This window comes from Apodemus sylvaticus, chromosome 17 (genome assembly GCF_947179515.1).
Source record: "Apodemus sylvaticus chromosome 17, mApoSyl1.1, whole genome shotgun sequence".
In the NCBI taxonomy this organism is placed as follows: Eukaryota; Metazoa; Chordata; class Mammalia; order Rodentia; family Muridae; genus Apodemus; species Apodemus sylvaticus.
The window spans coordinates 61,493,388-61,509,512 of record NC_067488.1 but is presented as its reverse complement, the minus strand read 5'-3'; the positions used below and the strand labels follow the sequence as shown (position 1 = coordinate 61,509,512).

General features: G+C 41.5%; 1 protein-coding gene across 1 annotated transcript in view; it reads right to left on the bottom strand.

Moving 5' to 3' along the window:
• Pdzrn4 (PDZ domain containing ring finger 4) overlaps nt 1-16,125 on the bottom strand; it is a 153,863-nt gene that overhangs the window by 17,599 nt on the left and 120,139 nt on the right. Inside the window, exons 4-6 of the mRNA XM_052161388.1 lie at nt 10,883-10,981; nt 7,672-7,734; nt 1,526-1,627 (exon numbers count right to left, since the gene is read on the bottom strand). Of these exons, the coding sequence (XP_052017348.1) occupies nt 1,526-1,627; nt 7,672-7,734; nt 10,883-10,981 (264 nt within the window). The remainder of the gene's footprint in view (nt 1-1,525; nt 1,628-7,671; nt 7,735-10,882; nt 10,982-16,125) is intronic.

Here is a 16,125-nt window from a genome sequence, read left to right as displayed (position 1 = left end):
CAGCATCAGTGATGTCTGTTATCAAATGTGGAAACAATGTGGTTTGATGATTCATCCTCCAACATTGGCTCTTTCAGGTGCTAGTTCACGAGAGTGAGCCAGACAGTCGTCACCTTCTGCCAGGCCGGTGTACGTGCCAAACAGTAGCAGGGACCAGTCTTAAAAGCCATGAACATCTATTCTTTCTTTTGCCCATTATGGCCAGGCTAGAAATGCCTCAGCTCTAAATTCATGAGTTTCCCCAGCAGCTACATGGCCAGGCAGGAAATTGACTTATACCTTTCTACAACATGGATGGCCACTCAATTCATTTCAACTTACTATGAACTTTGCTGATATATATCCCTTTAATTTTTTTCTTAAGGAAATGGTATTGGGGAGATAATTGGCTCAGGAACATTCTAGATAATTGGTACAATTTCCAATGTATTTTAAACATTCCTTCGTAGCAGGAACACACTCCAGCCTGTCATAGGGGCTCATTTCTTCCCACTACTAAGACCTCAGGTGCTGAGCTTTACTCTGCTCCAGGCTACAGCCGACTTTATGAGAACCATTTAGAATGGTCAAGGGCATAAAGGAAATACATGCAGAAAGAGCGATCTTTTATAACCACTATATCCAAGTCTGGACCCAACCTGACACTGATCTCCACTTACTCTGTGTAATTCATAGAGAGAATGTAGTTACTGAGTCTGAAAAACATCAGATCAATAGCCTAGGAGACAAATGGTGACACAGCTAACTTCCCTCACGCGACTGACAGGTGGATGGGACAGTGACAGCCTACTGTCCTTTCTGCATTCGATGGGACAGGAGAAGGATATGAAGGGAGACAGCAGTTAAGCACCTTTCTCCCGTCATTACCTGGAATTTATTCTGATGACATTGTCCTCTGTCAAGATATAAAAGTATTCCTTTTGAAGCCTCTTTGGGAGGGAGCAGTTCAAATCAGTTCAATGTTTTTTTTTCTTTTTCTTTTTCTTTTTTTTTTTTTTTGGCACATTAGCTATGGAAAAGAACTCACGTCCTTCAAGGGACTACACCATAGATATTTCATTTGATAGAATTATTTTAGGAAGATTTAAGATGATAGCTACATATACTAATCTCATTTTCATTAGCGGATCTTTCATGATGCCTTAATATGCCAATTATGTATTTTAGATGGGATCCTAAAGGAAGGGTCTACACAGAAGTTAAAATAATCTGCAGTCAACTATGCCTCATTTGTTGATCCATTTAAATAACTACCAAGCAGAGGGGGAGGGGGTTACATTTCATGTGTTTTAAATTTCCCTCTAAAATTGGATATTTGACTTCCTTTCTGTGGAGTTGTTAGCAGAGTTTTTTGGGTTAAGGTTGGGTAGTGTGGATCAGACTTTGCAGAATTTTATATGGTTCCATGGGTTATACTGACACCCATGAAAGCAATTCCATGGCACCAGGCAGGAACACATGCACATTCATTCATGAACTCGGTGACTACAAAGTGCAGCCTCAAGATCCCGCTCTTTGCTCGGACCTGCGCGTCGGGCCTGGCGATCAGCAGCACAATTCTCTTACACTCATCGCTGGAGAGCAGAGCCACGGCCTCTTCCCGGTTCTGGATGTCCTCCCCATTTATCTAGAGAACAAATGAAAGTGGCGCATTAGTTTCTATTTCCACAATGCTGCACACAATAAATGACAAATATCAGCTCATTTATGGTGAATGTATGGACAACGAAGCTCCCACAATGGGCTCCTCGTCACCCCTCCGTGGAAAGTGCCTCCACTCAATTACACACGCGCGCTGTAAGAGCCATATCGATCCCTGAAGGATGGTGGACATCACAGGAAGCAGTTATGTTCATAAATGTCCAACCTGCGCCCTGGTAACATACATCTAGCAACACAATTAACCAGCCCCTGACAGGTGACGTTCATCTTTCTCCACTCAGAGTAATGGAAGTGTCACTCTGAGATAATAGCGCCGGGAAGCGGCCAGCAGTTCCACAACTGAAATCCGTCATCCTGCACGCTCCCGGGAGCCAATTAGAGAGCTGCAGACTGCCTCTGAGCAGGCTGCTCTCCCAGACCGCTGCTGACCTGGGCTCAGTTAATCACTTCGCATTGGTGTGGGGGTCTGACTCAGTTGTCCGGACATCACTCCGGCTATCTCCCAAGCGAGTCTAATCCAAAGGGAGAACAGCAGCTCTTTAGGACCCGGTTCCCAGTGCTGACTTCGCCCAAGGATTGCCCATTTCCTCTTCCAACAAAACACATACAATATTACAGATATACTTGGAATATTTAAAGATTGGCATCAAATAAAATTGACTTTACCAAAGGAGAGAAAGAAAGCAACCTTCAGTGAGCTTTTGATTGCACAGGGGGAAATAATCCTACAGAACTCAGACTTTCGTAGGTTCTAAAAATAGAGTAAGCATTCTTCAGCTCCATTTTCGAGTCCAGATGCATTGGTTTTTAAGTTAGCACATTTTCTTTTAGTTGCTTAAAAAAAACATTCTGTTTTATTGATTTCTCAGATCCATAGAGACAATTTTTTTTATTGCTAGCATAGTATCAAAATATGGGGATATTTCAAACACAGAAGAAATTCTGCCTAAATGAATTCTAATTATGTAAGTTAAACAGAGAAAAGAGATGGCCATGTTAGCCAAGTTTTTTTTTTCCCCAGTAATTTTATATTTTCACTCAGAGTTTTCATTTTCAGGTCTCTGGGATTTTGGCTGACCCACAAGGGCAAACAGGTTTATCAAACACACAGAACCAAACCAAAGCAAACAAAAACCAAACCAAAACAAGCAACACTAGCCAAAGAATCTCACTTTGGAAAACAGCAAATAATTCTTATTCCTAAACTCTTATTATAGATACTTAAGAGAGCAAACCTCCAGTGGGAAAAAAAATAAAAAAATTAAAAAAAAACCTCATACAGCCTGCAGGTATTTTGCACCATTATGTGAACAGGTACCACCTTCATTTCTTGCTTGTCTGTGGATAGACACTCCCATGCTCATGGGCTTCCTGTGTATTTCTTATGCCTGATTCTCAAATAAACCTTGTCTAACTAGGGCTATGGTTTTTAAAAACTATAACCTTTACTTCCTTTGAGCTGAGGACTTTTAGTCATTTCCTGGCACGTCTTACTATGCCTGTATCTTATTGGGTTACCTGTCAGGCGTACCTGTCTCATCTTGGACATATTTGACAGCAAATGTTCTGTGATTTCCAACACGGTTAATCTTCATCTTTTTTTTTTTTTTTTTTTTTTTTTGCCTGGGATTTAATGCCCACCACTTTCCTGTCTGGCGTTAACTCAAACATATGCGTACTTTCTCCTTTTAATCCAGTTTCACCTGCGATTGATCCTGCTTCTCACCTCCGCTATCCTAATGTTGCTATCACATTTGCTGATTTCGATTAGATGCCCACAGTGGCCTTTTCAGAGGGTTGTGGTAAAGGGCTTCACTACGTTCCTGCCATCGCAGCGGCTCATGTTCCTACGGAGGCTCCTGTTGCATTGTTACGCTTACTATTTATACTTTTAATCCCCTGTGATGGCAAACTTTATCCTACCAAGTAAAGAAAACAGTAAAATCTATAAACACTCAAATCCATAGTAGTAGGTCTGTCTCTGTCTAGACATGTCTTTATTTTAGGCGTAGTTTTAACTCTTAGGAAGTCACCGATACTGTGCCATGTTTGTTTTACAGTCCCTCTGGCTGGCACTGTTTTCTTCTCTGCAAACTCACAGCGGTCTGAGTTTTGACTCCCAGGATTGCCCATTAACATAAAAGCATCTGTCGAAGAAGACACTTGACTTCAGGGTCACGTGTGGGATGGAATGAAGCCACCACAGAAATTTGCTACTAAAATATTATTCGCTTTCTTCTTTTTCAAAAGAGGGGCCACTTCAGCCAACTGGTTGGTAGATTTCAGTGTGGTGTGCTCAGGACTTTAGTCGGCCATGTATTTCAGCAAAGAGTCCTCTTGAAGAATGAAAGATCTGAGGCAGGGAATCTGATAGAGCTTTCAACCTTCAGCTGCCTTTGTTCCTGAAATAATGGCTTCTGGTTACGAGGTTGCTAGCAGGGAAAGAAGCTTGCTCTGCTGGAGGAAACCAGGAAGACATAAAGCATCATAGAGAGAAGATGGATGGCCGGTCTTGTCCCCCTCGGCCTCCTGAAGGACTTTTGGCTTAAGAAAGAAGGAATGAGGATCTCGAAGAAAACAGTATGCAGGTTGTGTTCGAAATGAGGTTAATCTTTGTAGATAATTAGATGTAGACCTTGTAATTTTTGTGTATCAACGTATGTAAATATTCAGTTCAAAATGGGTATTATTGAGGGTGGGGGAGAAAGTAGGTGTTGTCTTCATCTTGGAGAGATAAATGAAAAAAATCTCACTTCAGGCCTGATCTCCTAGGAGAGGGAGTGTGTGGAGGAACATGCTCAAAAGTCTATAAACGGCATAATATTTTTCACTTCAATGTACCAGTATCTCGGCTTCAAAGGTTGGTATCCAGCCTATGGCTTTTCTAAGGCACAAACCTAAGTATCTTGGGCAAAAGAAGGGTACTGTGTTTTGTATGTGACAACAAAGGGAGGAGATGGGTAGCTGGGGCTAGAAAATGAATCAGGGAAAACTGCCCATTCAAAGAGAGAAAATGAACATCTAGGAAGACATGCCACGTAGCATACAGTACAGACAATGCAGACGTCCACTCCTACGCTCTCACCCCACTGTGCCTTCCAGCAGAGCCTTCGCAGGAAGAATCTGCAGGCACATAGCTGGTTCTTTGGCCAGCACGGTGTCAGCCTTCCTTCAGGGAGTCATCTGTGCTCCTTGCTCCTTACTCCAACCAGACAGTGGGACATAGTTCTCCTTCCAGGAACTGGTTATTTGTGTGACACTTAACCCTTGCAGTTCTGACTTAGGCATGCCTTCATTGACGCTATACATTTTTTAGGTGGATTTCTGGAACAAATTGGATCTAAGTTCTTGTCAGTGGCACAGTGGGTAGAACCAGCAAGCACTTTGCAGGAGAACATATGAGGACTGGAAATGCTGTGGAGAAGTTGTCTCATGGTTTTCCTTGTGCATAGTATCTTGGTGATGGCTACCACCTGTGAGTGAGTGAGTGGTGTGTGTGTGTGTGTGTGTGTGTAATGTGTGGCATCAGGAAGTCACCTGAAACATCTGTGGTATGCTAAAGGAAGAAAATATTAGCTCTGCAATGAGGGCAAGTTCATAAATACACTCAACTTAGCTCACTATAATAGATAATTAAAGTCATAGTTGACCCAGAGAGGTTCATTTAAATAGAAGCCAACCAGGAAACCTTATGTCTAAGAAGCAATTCCTGTTTGTCCCATTGTCCTCTCCCTAGGAAAGGAGTCATTAATTGTTCATTACAAGGTATCCCATAATCTCCCCCACCAGACAGATGGGAGCTATTTGTCTGTGCATACAATTTCTGTCATAGTTTTATTTAATATAATTTTACCACCACCCTTAAGACTCTTTGATTCTTATGTGTGTGAGTTAAAACTGAATTCTAGGCTTTTTTTTAAAAATGTGATGTGTGTGTATTCATTTAGTTTGCTGTATTTGTCAGAGAATATAATGCAATCTGGCAAAAACACTATTTATCCTCCTTGCCATTGCCTCTTCAATGAACTAATTCCATTAAAGAATTCTTTATTATTCTCTAGGCATTTTTTTTGTCACAAATAAATCTGCATACAAAATAGCTAAGAACCTAGAAGCTTCAAAATACGCAGTCTCATGGAAATGCATCCACCCTGTTTCTATCCAGTTAGCCACAGAAGCAAAGGATATAATCTTTTCTAAATGTAATTTTTTAAACTGTGCTTGCCTAGGGGACAAAATTGGAAGGAGACGAGGTGATGGCATACTGGGAGCTTCACTTGTGGAGGATCTATAGTTAGAAGGAATGAGAGCCAACAGAGAAGCAGCAAAGAACAAAATGATAATGGGTACATTTACTACATCAAAAGCTGAATAGGGTAGCTATTCTGAGGGTACAATACCTTCCAAGCTCTTTGGATGCTGAACACCTTATTGTTTGTGTTAGCACTATGACCACAGAGAGCCAAGAAGTCACACTACTTCAGTGTGTTGTAGATATGAATAAAGCAATGACACAGTTAATATTTCATTTTATTTGAAAATATACAACATCTGACCCTTCTAATATCTATATTAAATACCAACTTAAGTAGGATACCCTAACAAAGCTTCTCTGTAGATTTTCTTCATCTGTTCTGAATGCCTGTTTCATTCATTGGCTTATTTGTGTGTGTGTGTGTGTGTGTGTGTGTGTGTGTGTATCTGTGAAGATGCTAAATACCTGTCTAAAAAAAAAAAAGCCTCATCTGGATTTCCAGAGAACCATTTTATTCCATGATGGATCCAACAATGGGCACAGTTCCGTTCGCTTAACTACAGGTCACCGCACTAAGTCTTACTGTACTACATATTCTTGAGGTTTTCTGGAAACCTCTTGGAACTCTTGAAACTCTTGAAACTCTTGCTTTTTTCTTCTTTCCTAACCTTCATAGAGGATCATGGGAAGAAAGGTCTGTGGTATCAAACCAAGTAGCTCAGGTGCTTCTCCATTATGTTAAGCTGTTCTGTGGTCTTCTGTGTGGGCTGCTGTCATCCTACTTAGACAGGACAGGATTCCCCAGGTGTATCTTGTATATTTTCTGGAGCTCAGAGTTGTAGCAGAATGTCTGAAGTATTGCCTGGGATCCACTCGGATGTGGGAACTCTGGGTCTGCTGCTACATCTAGAAGTTAAGTATGCATTCCTTTGATTTTCCATACTAGTGCCCTTCACTCTGTTTCACAGCTGTGACTACGAACTCTAACTGAGCTGTCACTACAAACTCTACTTGCCTGTTGATCTGTACATTAGACTTTGCATGGAGTCTTCCAGTCATCCTCTACAAGGACCCAGAAGGGCTGTCAGGAGCTGAGTCAAGTTTAGGGCAGAACCGGTAGCTTCCTGGCAACCGCCACCAGGCTGTGAGACTCTCTTCCCAGCCCTGTACCTCCCTCTGATTTCTGACCATTTCTCTATGGAGAAGAAATCAGAGATCTTCCATCTGGCCTTGGCAGCTCCCTCTCTCGGCATGGGTTACTGCTGATTTGGACTTCTAGACTTTTCTATAGTAAGGGAACACGTGGAACTATGCTCAAGTAGTTCATTCTGCAGGGGGCAGGCATCAGGACTCGTAGGAGCTGCAGCTACTGTGTACCGATCATTTATCGGCACTGTGCTAAACACACTCCACTCACCCCATGGAACCTTTGCAACAAGAGCAGGTTATAACTAAAGACAGGAAACCGGGCTTGCAGTGGAGGAAGGTAAACGGTGTGCGGAGACCAACAGAGGAGCTTGAAGTCAAAGCCTCCTTCCAGGAGCTGTATCTCAATAACTGTCACCCAATAACTCCAGAGAGATGGCATAGCTTTTACTTCCAAAGTACTTAAAATGATAGTATTTTGTTTTATAGATGATAATATGCAAAGACAATGACAAGCTCTTTCCCCTCAAGGTTTTGCAAGAAACAAGATAAAATGAAAGCTGTTAGAAGGCCTGTGGGAAGCTTGAGGAAATAAATATATCACGTACTTGTAAAATACGATCCCCTTCTCGAATCCGGCCATCCTTGGCAGCGATGCTATTTGGGTCAACCTGTAATAGAGAACGCATACATCTTCAGGGCCATACAATATCCTTTTGAGAGCTTACAATGCAGTTTTAAAGCATATTAAGATATTATAGTTTTAGACTGTGTTGGCTCAGAATTTTCAATTGATTCACGACAGGACATGAGCCATTTTTTGTTCTGTCAAAAAAAAAAAATCACAGCTCTGCCAGTACCTGACAAATACAGAGGGGGATGGTCTTGGCCAATCATTGGACTGAGCACAAGGTCCCCAATGGAGGAGCTTGCAGCCCCCATAGGAGGAATAATAATATGAACCAACCAGTACCCCTAGAACTCCCAGGGGCTAAACCACCAACAAAGTGTAAGCAGGGAAGGACTCAAGTCTCCAGCTGCATATGTAGCAGAGGATGTCCTCACTGGACATCGAAGGGCAGAGAAGCCTTGATGCCCTAATATAAGGGGATAAGGACAAGGAAGCAGGAGTGGGTGGATTGGTAAGCAGGGGATAGAGGGTTTTCGGAGGGGAAACCAGGAAAGGGGATAACATTTGAAATGTAAATAAAGAAAATATCTAAAAAAAAATCAGAGAGTCTAAAACCACTTTAAAGTTAACAATAATAAAATGGACTAGGCAGAGCTTCAACTGCAGAATGTTTTTCCACCCTTCTCCCCTCCATCCCTGCCTTCCCTTTTTATATCATTTCAGTCATTTTTGAAGCCCATTTGTCAGACAGTCTTTACCTGACAGGATGTTATGATGATGTTAACACCAGGACTTTTCTGGACTCAGGAAATTTACAATATATAATGTGACCTGTAAATAATACTGGAAATATCTTAGGAAAGCTGACAGATCTCTTATGTCCATAGTTATTAAAGGGATTTCTGTCTCACACACATATTTAAAGAGATTTTTAATTTATATTGTTTGAGAATTAAAAAAGAATCTACCTGTACATTCTGCTACGCAGTACCACTTTACATATAGTGATCGTTATATCAACTTTCCATTATTAGAACAAATACAAATTTAAAGCTCTCCTAAGAATGTCGCAAAATTTTAACAGGCCAGACTTGAGTGATGGCTTTCAGTTCCTTAAGGCGATTTTGTCTATTATGTTCCTGTGATAGCTCCAAATCATGCATATAGGCTTGTTCCATCAAAACTTCTTTTCTAAGTTAAGTAGTTCAAGGACTGCATGAGGTTGAGCTGCTCAGTTCTAACATCACATGGCATTTCCTTATTAGGAGCCCCACTCAGATACTGAGAGTAAGAGGAGGAGTCCAGTTCAGAAGCTGCCACGGTTGTGTGCAGGCAGTGTAAGGGCACGCCACATGTTTGGTTCCTGTGGCCTCTTTACCACTTCTAAAAAGAGAGGTTTCAAGTTCAACATATTTAAATACCAAACAGACTTACCGGAAAGCAGAGGATTATATTATTATTAGTGAATCGTGTCCCTTTTAAAATCCATCCTACACACGAAACGTTGTCTTGCAGGCTTCAAACTAAATCAAACCATCCATAAAATTGCCTGTCTCTGTATACATTGCAGAAAAGGTTCAGTAAGTATCACTTGACTCCTCCATCCCTTTGTAAGAGGGATCACTGGAGTCCTTCATTTTAAAGAAGTAGCCAAATTTATTTATTTTTCCCTCTGGAGAGTCTTCCATGTGGGAAGAGGCCAGCAAACAGATAAAGAAATATACCATCGTATATTTTCAGAGTAAAGTGAAAAAGAAAAATATCCCTCCATATTTTTAGAGTTGTGTTGCTCTCTAAGTGTGTTTGTGGCTGATCTCTTGAATATTCTAGGTAACTCTGTAGAAAACTATTATATCTAGTCTCTTCTAAGGTACTGTTTTAACACTACCGCCATTAAAACTTAGACTGCGGAGAACATTAACTTCTAGTTTGCCTAATCCTTACAGACACATCTACAGGAATTATGCTTTGTAAGATGCACATCTTCATGTTGACTATGTATGAAGTTTTAAATAATTGTTGAACTGTGTATAGGTCTGCCGGGCGGTGGTGGCTCACGCCTGTAATCCCAGAACTCTGGGAGGCAGAGGCAGGCGGATCTCTGAGTTCGAGGTCAGCCTCGTCTACAGAGTGAGTTCCAGGACAGCCAGGGATACACAGAGAAACCCTGTCTTGGAAAAAAAAAAAAACCAAATCCAAAAAAATGTGTATAGGTCTTCTATATATTCTGTGATTGTGTACCTTGGGGTGTTTGTGGGAATTCTTACAGTGGGAGAAGAAGAGGTGTCCTTGGGAACCTTTTCTTCCCACTGGGTTGCCTTGTCCAGCCTTGCTATGAGGTTTGTGCCTAGTCTTTTTGCATCTTATTTTGCTGTGTTCAGTTGATATCCATGGGAGGCCTTCTCTCCTCTGAAGGGAAATGGAGGAGCAGAGATCTGGGGGAGAGGAGAGGGGGAAGGAGGAATGGCAGGAATAGAGGCTACAGTTGGAATATTTTGTATGCGAGAATAAATAAAAAATCTTTATAATTTTAAAAAATACCCACATACTTTTTCACTTTTTCTAAGGTGATCTACTTTTCTTAAAATCTATTGTAATAAATTTTGCTTGATAGTCTTTCAAGCTAACACTAAAATGGTGACTCAAATGTAGGGTGTTTATTTTATTTTATTTTATTTTATTTTATTTTATTTTATTTGCCTCTTGAAAATGATCTTGTGGTTGAATAAAAGAAATGGGCAGATATACTTCTTGGGTATTTAAATCTATTAACCCCACCCACGAAGTAAAAGAGGTGATTATTATGCCTGCTGGTTTAAAATAATTAGCCAATACTGTTGTTAGCAGTGTATAAAGGATGCAATGGAACGGAAGGACAAATGTTTGGGGAGCAGGACTGAGCTCAGCCTGCTGCTGTCTTATGGGAATTTATTCAAATTGATACAATGTTACCACTTTCACACTTTTTCCTTGCTGGGCTTCTGCAGGGAAAGCCTCCCTCTAAACAAGCTGATGATAATTGCGTTACTTGGGCAGCATAATTTGCTTCCTTAATTGAAAGTGGCAAGAGTTGGACCGCAGCCAGCTCTTCACACAGGCCTTGGAAAAGAGGCGTCCCTCCTCCTGAGCCTTTTCAAGTCCTCCTTCCCTTCTCCTTCCTGTCAGGTCTTTACCACAGCATCTCTTACCTCGCTGACATAAATTCCCGTGTCTTCCTCATCATCAGTTCGGTAGCAGACTGTCAGGCCCAGCTTCTCCTGACTGCTAACTCGACACAGCTCGACCTCCTGAGGGAATGTCACACATAGTGAGACATTAATCTCAGAGTAGAAACCCAAAAGATGAATTTCTGGTCACCGTGAGGAGTCCTAAACATTAGCATCCGTCTAACATCTGAAATTAACTTTTGTGACCAATAAGCATTGAGATTTACTTTTCATCAAGTTGATTTTTTTGTAGACTTAAATCAGCACTTCAAATGTTCACCCTGTGGTGGGAAATACACAGAATCATATGAATTTGCACACCAAACTGCATAGACTATCACGTTGGGATTATAAAGTATTCATGAATATCAAAGAAAGTAGAAGAGGTTTTGCAAACATGGCTGTGGAATTATTGTCTGTGATGTAATAAAAAGCACATAAGTTTGAACAACAACAAGGCTATACTGAATCGTTCTGTTAGTGCTTCCACTGAATCTTATAGAATATGATAAGGAGCAAGGGTTTGTGAGAAATACCCACCCTTGGAAAGAAACGGGTCCGTCCAACTGAAGGGAGAGACATCAACCCGTCCTGGGCAGAGGCAATGATTCAGAATACAGCAATGAGGGAACAAGAAAATACATTCAACGACAGGCTCTGCTGAGGGGCTGGGCATGGCAGCTCCAGGTAATGTGTACTGGAGCTATTTCCTGATTTATGTTCGGTAAAATAATAATAAATTTCAGTCTCCTATAATGAAATGGGCTTTGTGCCACTTTCGGATGCCGTCTGGGATAAATCACACAATTCCAAGTGTTAAAAACCGGCAGCTATAATCTTGGGAAACTTGTTTCTGTGGTGGAGAAGGTGAGCCCTACCACTAAGTAGTCAGAGGAGGGAGGAGGGTGTGATTTGGAAGGGAAGCCAGGCTCTTGGCTTCAGCCCTGTGGAGGCCTGTCCTTCTCCATGCTGTTGGTACAGCCTCTTCAATAAACACGAGTGTCACCGTGAGCTCAGCCACTGCCAGGAAGGATGCTGTCATCCCTTCCAATCTCTTGCATTGATTTTTGTAAAAGCAAACTCATATTTAAGAGGTCTTTCCTTTTTGATGGGAAGTGTGTAGGTCTATGTATATATAAAATGATTGTGAAATTGAATAACAAAATGGTATGGCCATATAGGTCTGTTTGGTCCAAGTTGAATGTTGAAATCCTAACCCTCAAGGTGATTGTTCGATTAGGAAGTGGGACCTTTGGAAGGCAGTTAGGCCATGAGTGTTAAGACTGTGAAAGATATGAGTGCTCCTATGAAGAAAGGGGAAGAGTGCACAGTTGTTCTGTAGCATGCAAGTCAAAGGGTGACAGTGCCCTTGATGAGAAAGTGGCCCACTGTGAGGCCAAACTGCTTCTGCTTTCATTTTGAACCTCCTGGCTACAGCCCTGAGAAATGTGTCTATTTTATGAGTCACCTGACTTTTGGTGTCTTGCTACAGTACACAGAATAGATGAAGACAGCAAGTCCCAGCTTAGCTACCCGAGAGCTGGAATACTGGTGCTAAGTACAGAAAAGTTCACTTGGCTGTGCACAAGAGGGCACTTCCTATGACATTCTGCAACATCTGGAGAAGTTCCCGCCCTTCAGTTTAGCATATCAGAGATGCCCTGGTCACTGAGTAAAAACTGTTTAAATGATGTTCTATAAACTCTGGGTGAATCTTTAATGAGGACATTTACTATCATAAACTCCAATGACCAATAATTCCATACCCAACAGCAAATATAAAACAAAATGTAGCCTTCTACCCCGAGATGAGTGTTGCAAATTAGTTCAAAATGAAACCACAGAACATAACTGTGCAGAGGCACTGTAAGCTACTGCAAAGACTTTTAAAAGTAAACTGAATAAGAATGCTAGCCAACAGGCCAAACTAGATGGAGAAAAGGCCATGAGGGCTCAACCTACACAAAGAGGTACAGGTAACTGGGAACAGGGGAGGTGGTCCCCAGGAAAAAGCAAACCAACTGGTTGTTCAGTGCCAAACGTTCAGCTCGGCATGGTGGCATACATCTTTAATCTCAGCATTTGAGAGGCAGAAGCAGGTGGATCTCTGTAAGTTTGAAGCCAGTCTAGTCTACATTGTTAGGTGCAGGATGACCAGAGCTGTATGGTGAGACACCATGTCAAGAAAAACAAAATGAAACAAACAAACAAACAAAAAAAGCAAAAGAAGACATAAATATAAGTACCATTATATGGAGCATTAATTATAATTGGGCCATATTTGGGATATCCCATATATACACACACACACACACACACATACCTACATTCATGTGTGTGTGTGTGTGTGTGTGTAGGTGTGTGTATATAATAACTAATGTAAAAGAAACAATGGATTCGAAGGAGAGGGATGTGGGAGAGTTTGCAAGGACAAAAGATAAGGGAGAAGCACTATAATTAAATTACAATCTCAAAAGTAAACGACAACAACAACACAACCAAACTTTTTGGGGAAGAAAGAGGGGGTGGAAAATCCTTGTTTCCCAGGGCAGAATGGGAAACAAGAACTTCATGTGTTACTGGAAGGGCAAATGCATACACCAAGCAAGGGTCTCCTCCAAACTGACAGGTTGTTCATAGCTCTGGAGGCTGACAGTCCCTAACCAAACCTGGACCTCCAGGAAGGAGTCACAGTCACAGATCTGCCTCTCCTCACAACAGTACAGAGAGCAAACAAGCCTGCTGCCCAAGAGGTCTCCAAGGAAGCTTGACTACACTGCAGAGAGCTGCCCTTGTAGCTCCTAAGGCAAGGGCGTCAAAGGTCCTCAATAAGAACTTCAACTGTGTCCCCAAAGCTAAGGAAGGGTGTCTCATTCCAGGGAAGGCATTTGTATATAGGTATACTTTTGCACAGAATTCTGAGAGTTATCTGTCCACTTTTGGGGGTCTGTCTAGGAGAGCATAGCAGAGTGCTGTATAATAAGATTGAATCTATTAACAACAGAAACCCTAGAGCTACCCATAAGTAGCTACCCAAGTATTCAAGGAAAGAACCACTTAAGACCTTGAGGTATTTTCTTCAATTAGTTTCATACCTTTGAACCTATGTGAAGAGTATTAAAATTGTCTGCCTAGGCTAGATTTCCAGGACACCACTTTCTGAGATGGCACACACCCTCCTGCATCTTGCTGCCTGTGTCAGACTTTCTACACAGGTGTTTTAGGCTTCCTATTTAAGCATCCTACCAGTGAAATCTGGTGTTTGTTCTGAGATTCTGTTCTCTTACAGGTGTATTTGAGAAGTAAAACTGAGAAACCTCCTTTAAAAGACTAGTTATTATAATGTATGTAAAATGTGGTATATTGATACAATTTTAGGAAAATTATCTCTTGACCTCCAAAAGACTGGACTTTTGGCAGTTTACAGCAATTCCATAATACACAATGCACATAAGTCCATACACATAACAACCTACTCTTCTACTGTGTTCTCAGCCTGTTTAAAGCCAACCTTCCTTTGAGAGAACCATGGGACAAGCAACCTCACTGTGCCTTGGACTAACTATACAAACAGCTTTTATAACCTAAGCTGACACCTAGCTTTAATCTTCCATTGTACACTCTCCCGTGCTCCTGACCCTGACTCATGTATATGTGTATGTCTGTGTGTGGTGGGAATCATGTATGTGTGTATGTCTGTGTGTGGTGGGAATCATGTCTGTGTGTATGTCTGTGTGTTGTGGGAATCATGTCTGTGTGTATGTCTGTGTGTGGTGGGAATCATTTGCTGGAGGCCGCCAACAGTTGAAAGCAAACTCAAAATGAAGATCTACCATCATTGTTGTAAACAACAGGGTTGTAGCGTGATACCATGCATGCAGTATTGTTAACTATTCTTTTTCTATCCTTACTGTACCCTTTTCTTTGTAAAACTTAAATAATTTCCATAATGAATCCCTCATTCCTTTCCCATTCCATGTTTGCTGTGCTTTAGTAAGTACAGAGAAGACCCTACTGTTAGAGGTAGAACTAGGGACAGTAAGATATCAGAGAGGCACACACAGTGGGCAAATCACAAATAGGCCAATAAACCACGATCTACAGACAGATGGAAGACAGGAAGGCAAGAAATATTAATTTCAGGCTTGGGCTCAGATTAATCCAAGATATGATGCAATGCTCTGTTTTTATTCCTTGATACAATATCATAACATGTTGGTGTCTCTGGGGTTATCTTTAATATGTTCACTAAACAAACTGGGGATTTAAGTGTGGTTCAAGATGTCGGCTTCTCTTCAAGAGTACTCCTATTTGATTCCTCTCACCCATTTGGTGGCTTACAACTGTCTGTTGTTGAAGATGTGGGTGGAGCTGATACTTTCTTCTGAACTCCATGGGCAGTCCAACATGCAGACAAATACACACACAAAGTAATAAAGGGGTTGGTACAAATCACCGCAGGCAGAAAATTCACAGCTTCCTGTGTGTGCATGTACACATTCATGTGTGTGCATGGGTGCTCGGAAGCCAAGGATGAAGGTCGGTCTGTTGCTCAATCATGTTCCTCCATTATAAAACATTTTTTTCTTTATATATATATTTATTAAATTTGTGTGCATTGGCCAAAGTACAACTTACAGTAGTCAGTTCTCACCTTCTACCATGTAGTGTCAGGGGATGAATGTAGGCAGTCGGGCATGTAGCTCACCACCTTTGCCAGCTGAGCCTTGGTTTTAGCCCCATCATTTTGAGTCAGGAACTTTTACAGTGTTAGGAGTTTGTCAATTGGCAAAATTGGCTGGGACATAAGCCCCAGGAACATTCCTGTCTTGTTCTCCTCAGCACTGGTATTACAGTCAGGTATCAAGGTGCAGTGCTTTTTATTTACATGAGGGCTGGATCGCCAAAATCAGGACTTTGAACTTACATGATAAGCCCATTCTCTACCATGCTAGTTCCTCAGCCACACACAGTTTTAACTCATGGGCTGAACTTACAGGTTAGAACCTCAGGCACTGAGTAAGGTCCAGGTATGATGACTTAGATCTCAGAATTCACAAGACAGGGAATCCAACACCAATGTGGGCCTACAGTGCTTCTTGTGGTTCCACAATTCACACAGGTTCAAAGAAGCACACGGTTCACAGTGGAGGTTCTTGTAGTTGTATGATAAAGTCCCTAAGAAGCAGTTTCTACAGTATGCTGGTTTGAGGCCAGGGTAGCTA